Genomic DNA, 9,723 nt, shown 5'->3' with positions numbered 1-9,723 from the left:
AGTGTTAAACATTTAACCAAAACCATGATCTTTCCCTAAAATGTGCCACATCAAAAAAAAATGCAAAAAGAGAAGATAGTTCCAGTCTAGTTTAGTATGTGGTCATCTCTTAAAAATATGACAATGCAATGACCAATTTTTTACATCTCGTGATTTCTGAATGATTAGAAGTGCCTGCAAAAGCCACACCTTTCTATATTTTCAAACACAGTCAGTGTTTTCAAAGTCAACACAGTTCAGACATCAGCAGTGAGCTGGGAGGATATTTTGGGGGGATGGAGAGGATTGGTACAGTATACTTACCCAGTCATTAAAGGATACTTTCACATCTCATCACTATCCTCTATCTGCAACTTTACCAGATTGTGTTTATTGATTGCACATCCCAGCTGTGTTTGTGTCTGGGTTTTGGAGACTCCAGGATAAACCTGCTTATCAAAGTCTCTTTATCATGTGTCTTTGCAGTTAAATTCATCTGAACACCACACCTCAAAATTGTGGGTTACGACTGGGATGGGTTTTGCATTACATACATTGTGAACATGTTTTTTCAGTTCTAGTTTTAATAAAGCACAGATAGATATTTAGCAATTTATTGATTTGTAAATAATTTTGTCATCCCAGCCAAAAAAAAGTAGTTTACTATAACATTAATATGATCTATCATTTCACAAAACTGAAATGGAAATGTATTTTTTTGGAATGTACAAACTGGTCATGTTCTTTAGAATATTTATTACTTTTTCAATATTCCACCAAATGATAAAATGATCTGCAAAAATCTGAAGTACAAAACAGCTAACAAATGCATCATATACAAATATGTCAGTTTCAATTAAACACAATAAATTAAGCATCAGATACAAAAATAACAAGGTCTTGATTTCCCATGAAGTGTTGCTTTCGCCAATCCCAAAAATCTCTCATGACAGTCGTTTCATGTTAGAAAGTATACTTTAAAATGAAATAAATACAATCAGTTGGTAGTGTTTACCTATAGTCATCAAATACCACTCACCAAATACAGAGGACAAGGAATGGAATATTACAACTTCAGCTGGATGACTAATGTGTACAGTAGGAGTGTTCAAACAGTGTTTTCCTAGTCTCTTTTTCTGCAGCATGCAACGATAAAGAAAGAATAAAATATGTAACATACAAGCGGCAGTTTCACAGAAACTAAAGGAAGAATTGATTCCAGTGTTTGACAGTGGAATGTTGTAGATCTGCCATGCTGCTCTCCTTACAGGCATCTGTGCAGTAGAGCTGTACCGCATCTTCCCCCAATTTTGTGTGTGTGTGTGTATGTGTGTGTGTGTGTGTGTGTGTGTGTGTGTGTGTGTGTGTGTGTGTGTGTGTGTGTTGAAACACACACACTTTATACATCCTGGAGTGGCACTCCTTCTTTTCCCCTTTTCAGAGCTTTATTCCTGCGCTTACAGCAGACCACTGTGACAGCAATGATTATGCCAATCAGTAGCAGGATGAGGAAGATGGTAGCAGTGATCACACCCACTGAATACACTGTGGAAGACAAAACAAGACATTACATTACAGAGCTTTAATTTAGATTAAAAGACTGAATTGATCACTGTGGGAAAAATTGAGGCTTTCGCAATTTTTGCATATTAGGATATAGTATGGTTAAAGTAGAAACAGACACAAAAAATAGAGAGAGAGTCTGTTGCTCTCAGCTCCAATCCTATTGGTTCCTAGTGAAGATGTAAATCTTTAAAACAGCTCACAAATGATCAAATTAACAAGATCAAATTTTGGTTACTATAATTGACAAAGATGTTTTACAACGACTTTGTATGTAACAAAAATAGAAAATTTTTTTGTCTTTCTCGTATTCATAGTAATTGCATTTAGGCGTCTCACACAAACACACACACAGACACACACACACATACAAGCACACACACATTTGTACTTCTATCTTTGTTAGGACACTCATTGACATATTGGTTGCAGAAAGATGTGTGGACCTCTAGTAACTGTTTGACACTGTGTTTGTGTGAGGAAAAATTAAGGTGATCGGGAGCACGTGTCAATTGTGTCTACGTATCTTTTCTTCTACCAAATCGATGATAACCACCCAGGAGGCACTTAGAAGTATGTATATGCCACCTTACAAAGCTATAATTGCTAATTTCTTCCTCAAGAGGGTGCTGTTGGATTTCTACAAAGAATCTCAATCACAACAGCCATTACATATGACCATTCAGTAGAGTGCAGCAAATGCTTTATTTGCATTGGAGTGCTGAATGGAGAAAGCAAGGATTCCTCATTGATCCTTCTGTCTCAATCAAAGATGAAAATCTGATCATCATATCTGCCACTTTGAACAGTGTTTTTCCATCCATCATATGGCATCAGTCAGTCTGAAATCTGCATCAAGGTGTACTTTCAGACCAAGGCGGAGTACTGCAGCACCATGTTTTACCATTTAAAAAGAGACATTGACTACTGCAACTGCAGTGTTTCCCACAGGTTGAGAATTTACCTGTGGTGGTGGTGGGTGGCATGGGACATGACAGATGTGCATGCAGAGACTCATGCAGTATAGAGGCAGGGACTGTAACCCACATTATTTTCTGTAGCTACAATTTACAGATGTCCCTTAAACACTGTATATGCAGAGTTTTGGTGGATGCTACAATTTACCTACATTCCCTAAGTGCCTCATGCAGGCTATCGGTAGATGCTAGCCAGTTGGCCGCACACAGAGAAGCCTCTAGTCCCCACTCAGTTACTGCAGCGCACACAATTCAGGCAGGTGTGTGGCCAAAAATTAGTTAGTTTGAAAAGAGTGAAATAAGGCCTTCTAATATAAGATTTACCTAAATTGAAACCAAGTGATTTTATTTACATGGGCGGATCTTAATCTACCTGGGCGGGCCACCCAAGTAGAGGCTATGTATGGGAAATACTGAACTGATATTGTATGTGATGGGAGGAATTGCACCAAATTGATCCCTTTATTTCCAGCAGATGTGTGGTATTGTATGATATCCTAAAATTGTTATGCTAGATTTGAGATAATGAGAACAAGTACCAGCTCTGAACAGATTAGGCTTTGTGCCCAAAAGCCAACAAAATAACCTGATGTAAAGAATACCAAAGGTGTCTGTGAGCTTCTTCCATTAGAAAGACTGCTGTTCATCAGCCTACACAGGACTTTTTCCGACAAAAGGAATAGCAGGCACTGGTGTGGTGCTTACATGTTCCATAGCCTTAATATAAAAGGTAACAGAGTGAACCGAGGAAGCAAACAACAACAACAAAAAAGCCAAGGGCTCAGCAGCAGGGGGACAGATTTAATAAACACTACACTGTATGTAAGACACTTTCTTAGCAGAATTTGCAAGTAATAAAACGACAACCAGTACCATGTTTAGATGACTAAATGATGGGTTTTCATTCTAATATAACACAAGCTTATACTGTAGTTTGAACAGAGCCACGTGATGGATTCCGTTTGTCAGATGTTTGCTAAATTAAGGTTTAGGTTACTGTTAAAGATGTAACACACCAACCCAACTTCAAAGAACTAGCTCTGACACAACTGTCTGTGCCGTCACAACTTCTGGTAAATGTTTTTATGCTCTGTGTCTGCATAAAAGGAAATGACTAGCAGGAGATCTGGACATGTACTTGTATAGAGAGACAAACAAAACACAACAGCCAACCATTTTATTTATCCAGAGTAGGGTCGTTGAGCTTGACTGCTGTTGTTCAGCTACACCCTGCCTCACACCCACCCAGACATACAACAGTACATCCTGTGTTCTGTCACTTCTAACCTGGGCTGCATCTTTGCTTTGCCAATAAGTTAGTGTGCCCCAATAAACAGAAAAAATGCAACACTATCAGCTTGTTTTCGATCTTTTCACACAACTTATTTTTTAATTCCATTTAAGTAGATGCACAAAGTAACAGCAGATTGTAGTGTTATAAAAAGTTATACAGCTGTTGCCATTGCAAAAAATGACATTGTTGGTGTGTAAGAAAGAATAGAACCACAAGGATTTAACTGCCCGCTTGATTTTGTGCAGATTCTTCAACAATACTTAAAATTTGGTGTGGAGGTTCCTTTAGTCCACACAAAAAAGCACCAAAAAATAAATGCCACCAAAACTATGGCGTTTCAGCACTTGACTACTGCTGTAACTGTCTTTTGTCACTGAAGTACCTGGCGGACAGCTGGTGGCTCAGTAACGTATTGTATGAATGTAACTGAATCCCTTCCCTGCCCACATGTTTAATGCTTGCAGACTCTCTAAGAATCAGGACAACTCACCCTCAAAGATGGTCTGGTTGTCGTCTTTGGAGCACTGGGTCTGGCTCAACTCTCCAAGCTGCTTGTCAACACTACGACTGGGGATGTAGGCCTGGATGTTAAAGCAGTAGCTCTCCCCTGGGTCCAGATCAGTCAGTTCTATCATATTGGTCTTAGAGTTGTACACTTTCTGCATACAAAACAGAAAGGAAAACATGAAGTTTGTTTTTATTCATGTGTGTTGAGGCTGATATTGTGATGTCTGCTCTTATTCACCTTGCCGGTGCTCTTATTCTTCCGATAGGTGACTTTATACTGCAGCTGGTCAGAGAAGATATCCCTTATGTTCAGCTGTTGGCCATCTTTAAATAGGGTGGTGAGTGGGTCGGTCACATACAGGGTGGTTTTTTTTTTGTCTTCATTCACCTCCAGCTTGAAGTCTGGTTTGCCTATCTCAGCTGTGGAGGAGTGAAAGGAGGATCAGACATTGTTTACTGACAGACAGAGAGTTAGTCTTTACATGTACAGTGATGTATCCCTGAATATAACGTACTGCCCAGAGCCCTGTGTAACCCAACCAGTCGAGGCAGACAGCCGGCCACCCCAAGTCCAGTTCTGTCGGATGTTTCCTCTTGCTAAAAGGGAGTTTTTCCTCTCCACTGTCACCAAGTGCTTGTTGTAACTGTTGGGTTTCTCTCTATAATATTTTAAGGTCATTGGTGCTATATAAATAAAATTGAATTGAATACTTGAAGCTAAGGGTCAACAGCAGTAGATTTTGATGTATAGTTAAATTTTTACCCTTTGACGTCACCAGACGGAGCATAGGTGATAAGGCCAAATTGTGATTTAATTATGTTCCCCAAAAGTTTACATTCTTTTATTTGATACAGAGCAATGGTGGGCTACGCACATAATTATAGCAGAAGAGTTTTATCCAGGTAACTTCTATTTCCTTTACAGATGTCGTAATCATGTTCCACAATGTTGATAGTTTTCATAGGGACTATTTCTACAGTAGAAAGTTCCGATCTCAAATTGTATCTAACTATTTAAACAGACCAGATACCACTAGGGAGAAGTGAGAACATTTATATTTTTATTTTAGTATCTATATATTGGTGGTTTAGAGGAGGTGGCATAGTAGTGCAGTGGTTAGCAGTGTCATCTCAATGATATTTGGACTTTTGCTGGAAATGAAAATGTAGCAACGGCTTCAATGATGCTGGACTTGACCTGACCACAGCCGCTTTGCTCCCAAAGGTTTGACTGTATAAACTTGGAATCTTTGTGCGGAAAAGCATTCGGTTAAGAAGGCTACTGTAGCTACAGAAGATGTCACATACTAAATGAAGTTACCACTGCTGTGCTACATGTGTAAATTGCACACAACCCCTCTCTCAATTTGGAAACACATGTATGAATCCTGCTGCTGATGGCATCAGCTATTTAATAAAGTCAAAGAAAAGGAGCGTACATTCCACCTTTGTTTGATCAGCATGAGACAGCGTCTAAAAGCAATGTTTCAAGCTCAAAGTGTGAGTGTTGGCAATGCTGTGATACTGAAAGAGACATAGCTGAGCTCTGACAGGATGCCATATGGATGGACCTGAGCTCTGGTGGGCTTTGGGGCAATTTAACTGCTTGTTATTTCCAACACATTACGTTTATTAAAAAAACAACACATTGTAGCATAAGAACTTACTGTCTTTGTAGGGGCAGAATCGTGGTGAACTGGTGTAGGGGAACTCATTAATGTCAGAGCTGGCCCCCAGTGGTTGTTCAGACAGGACATCAGCTGTGTAGCAGGCATTCAGGTCAGTTAAAGAGCTGGACAGATCGCACACTGTTGCTGAGAACCGGATACAGTGGGGGTTTCTCTGTTTGTTCCCACCGACCCTGCAAAAGTTTGACAAGTTACATACCACTATTACGCATGGACATGACTGATTGATGCAAACAGTCTTAGACACCAGACGAGCATTAAATTAAGTCTCAACAAGAGCATTATAAGACATAGACTACACTGTCAAAAAGCAATAATCATCACAGAAGGATACACCTTTGCAAAAAAGTATAGATTTGAATATATTGTGAAGCAGTGATAGAATTATTAGCATTTGTAAATTATATTTGTTGTATGTTTAAATTGTTACGTTCTTGCCTCTTTCATTTTTCTCTTATTGAAAAGCTAAGTTCCATGTAACATTTAGTTATCTTTCTGTTTAAAAATCTCTGTCCTAAAATCAACATTCCAGTAAAAGCTTTAAATGGATCAATAAAGGACTCTTATCATGCCCTGCTTCCATTAATCATTCCTTTAAGGTTACACGGCGAGTAAGTCAGAGGGCCATGTGCTTCAGTCAACACACTAACAACCTGAATGTGTCTTTGAAAGGAATAAATTAAAAGCGTGAATAAGATGGGAATTAAATGCCATTTCTTGAAAGGGCTAATAGATTAGAGTTTGGATGCAGGTACTTACACAGAGAACTCTACGGTGTAGGAGTAATCAGCTGATGGTTTAGGGTCCCAGGACAAAATGGTTTTAAAGTTGGTGGATTTCCAAGTGACATTCTGTGCTTGGGGATAGGAGCCTGCAAAATGACAGAAGTCATGTAAAATACTTTTATAACACCTTTCAAAATCTGATATGGGTTGTTAAAGGTCAAATAATGAAAATCATATAAAGCTAAAACGACACACCAATGAAGACCCCAAAAAACAATGCACCAAATGTGTTTTAGATTTGCACATTAATTATATTAACTTGTATAAGGAATTCCAAGAACTTAGCTGTAGGGTAGACTGAGGCAATCCGTGACAGGGTGCCTTACTCAACCACAAGAGGAGACTGCCTGAAAATGTTTAGATCCTAAACACTAAACTACACTTATGTAATAAAACCTTAATAAAGTTCTGGTCCTTCACAAAACTATTATATAGGATTACACTAACTTATTAGAGAGAAAAAAGCTTTGCACACATGATGTACTGCAGAACCATAAATAATAAAACCTAAGTGTTCAGACACAGCACTTCATCAGCCTCATGAGATGAGATTATCATAATGACAGATGATTGAAACATATTACTCTTATCAGTGTTCATAAAAGATCCTTAATCATATAAGGATCAGTCGCAACCACAGAAAATTGTGGATCACACAAGAGAAAAACTGTTTTTATATCAACAGACTGAGGCTAAACCTACTGTAGCTTCCAGGACATCTTTGCACAGAGGATTTAAAGGCAGCCCTGCTCAAATTCGCCTGAATCATTGTCATATTTTTCAACAACATACATAAACTGGTGTAAGTCATTGATTCCTTATAACAATGTGGGCAACAGGAGCACACTCAGGGCACATTCTGGTGTGACAATTGAAAATCAGAATGGAGAACAGATTTAGTGGCCTCGTCAGTCCCACAACAAGCAGAAACAGCGACTAGGCTTTTCTATTTGCAAAAGTGGTGGCAAAAATAGTAATGTACAAGTTGTTATACTGTTTAAGCTACAGAAGCATGGACATTAAATTGTTACAGGTAATCTTCACTTTACATGGTAGGAATACACATGGAGGGCAGAGTAAGCCATTTACAAACAAATAACTTAATACCTTCTTCAATAAATGACATTTTTACAATGTGGACAGCCTTTTCTTAAAAATAGATGTGTTCAAACATTGAATGGAAAATTTATCTTGCAGAGCATGTAGTGACCTGCTGATTGTACCACTTGTCAACAGCGCAAATTCTCCACATAGGAAATTAAAATTCTATAAAGGGAAAGATTATGAATATAGAGTATCAACATGTGTGCCAAAAATATTTAGTCTAAATATTAAAAAATTAGCAAAGGCTGAGTGTGACTTGATGCCCTGCTCGAATCTGCAGTGAATTTTGTAGACCTTTCCATGTGAATACAACTTAACATTTGCTATAAATGCACGTTTTTTGATCCACAATACTATAATAAAATCTACTTCATAGAAAGGAGGGCCTATTTATGTTTTAAAGTATTTTCTTCTATTTTATATGGTATGTACTTTCATATTTTACGTACTCTACATTTCTAATTTTGTTATCTAGTAATGTAGAGTATTCTAACATGTTTTTTTACCAATACACCCCTCTTACCATGTCTCTACTGTAGTTGAAATGACACAATGCTATCGATGCTAAAAGTAATCTGAGAAAATGTTTCAAAATAATGTAATATTCCTTACAAAGGTTGCATGGACATTAAATAAAAGGGACGAGCGCGCTAGCTGCCTGGACTCACCTGAGGCAGAGTGTGTGGAGAGAAAGAAGACAATAAAAAGAGCTGGTGGTCTTATTGTCACCATCTCGGGTTAAGTTCCTCTAATATAGTCCAAATAAAGAGTGTTTGACAGATTCAGCTCTCTCTGTTCAGTCCTTGATAGAATTAATGTTAACGGATCACCGTGTCTAGGCTATGAATCCTTTCGTCTCGCTTCAGTCTGACTACAAACCACTGGTTTTCGCAATATAACTGCACGGGGCTTGGCCAAATAAGGAGCGTCCGGCTGTAGCGTCACCAGACAAGGAGAGTGCGTGCCTGTCCTACTGAGGTCATTCAACTGATACAGCAGAGTATTCATTTTCCGAATGTATTATTATTATTATTGTTGTTATTATTAGTATTATCATCTTAAGATTTTAGACCAAGTTATTTTAAGTGATTCATCAGAAATGTTTAATGAATTGAAGTTACTTATCAAAATTGTCAATTAGTGATTCTTTAAATCCATTTTTGATTAGGGACTCTTAATTTTAGCAAAATTATTAAGAATAGCAGATTTTAAATTTTAAATTTGGAAATTTTTCACTTTCCTTTCTTAGCATGTTTTTTCCCTCAATTTGTCATGTAGAATCACTGGAAACACAACAGTACCCACACACCTCCAGCCAGAGCTATGAAATCAATTCTAAATATTAAGAACACTTTCAAACAGCTGAATTTACCATCCACATTCTACAAAGCTCAACCTCTCATGTCACCCTGCAGTTAGTGCTGCAGCAGGAATTAAGGCTTGTGGCTTATTGACTCCTTTTCTAAAGCTGATATGTACACAGTTTTGTCACTTTTCTGTGCAGACTTTTTTATCAATCAATGTCTCACTGCTTGTAGCACTGACCCAACTGGGAGATTTATATGCTTAGCCTTGTGTTGGAAACGCACCAATCCGTGTCCAATCAGTTTACAGTGTCTATGGGAAACATGAATGGGACTGTTGCCGCAGTAACTGCTTCCCAATACAAACCACTTTGCTGTGTATAGAACTTGTAGAGGGTATTTGGGGTTCTCATTAGGTCACAAAACTCAAGGTTGTATTTTTTTTTCTCACTGTAAACACTTTGATGCACTTCCTTCTGTAGTAAGTTATGGCCATGTCTGAACACCCTTTGCTGGAAAAAA

General features: G+C 38.2%; 1 protein-coding gene across 1 annotated transcript; it reads right to left on the bottom strand.

Annotated features, from left to right (window-relative positions):
• Positions 1-525: 525 nt before the first annotated feature.
• f3a (coagulation factor IIIa) lies at positions 526-8,774 on the bottom strand. The gene is made up of 6 exons (XM_040126296.1): positions 8,566-8,774; positions 6,768-6,879; positions 5,988-6,181; positions 4,559-4,740; positions 4,304-4,472; positions 526-1,524 (listed from the first exon to the last, which is right to left on the bottom strand). Exons 1-6 carry the CDS (start codon positions 8,627-8,629, stop codon positions 1,379-1,381), a joined length of 867 nt encoding a protein of 288 aa, XP_039982230.1. The 5' UTR covers positions 8,630-8,774; the 3' UTR covers positions 526-1,378.
• Positions 8,775-9,723: the final 949 nt, after the last annotated feature.

This window comes from Xiphias gladius, chromosome 5 (assembly GCF_016859285.1).
Source record: "Xiphias gladius isolate SHS-SW01 ecotype Sanya breed wild chromosome 5, ASM1685928v1, whole genome shotgun sequence".
NCBI lineage: Eukaryota > Metazoa > Chordata > Actinopteri > Istiophoriformes > Xiphiidae > Xiphias > Xiphias gladius.
This window is presented reverse-complemented; position numbering and strand designations above follow the sequence as displayed.

Bases quoted from the DNA above. Each gene is read 5' to 3' on its own strand.
- f3a (XM_040126296.1), bottom strand. From the start codon at position 8,629: ATGGTGACAATAAGACCACCAGCTCTTTTTATTGTCTTCTTTCTCTCC. The intron at 4,741-5,987 runs GTAAGTTCTTAT...ACTCCTCCACAG, and splicing joins ATTCTGCCCCTACAAAGACA to CTGAGATAGGCAAACCAGAC. The intron at 1,525-4,303 runs GTGAGTTGTCCT...TGTCTTCCACAG, and splicing joins CAACCAGACCATCTTTGAGG to TGTATTCAGTGGGTGTGATC.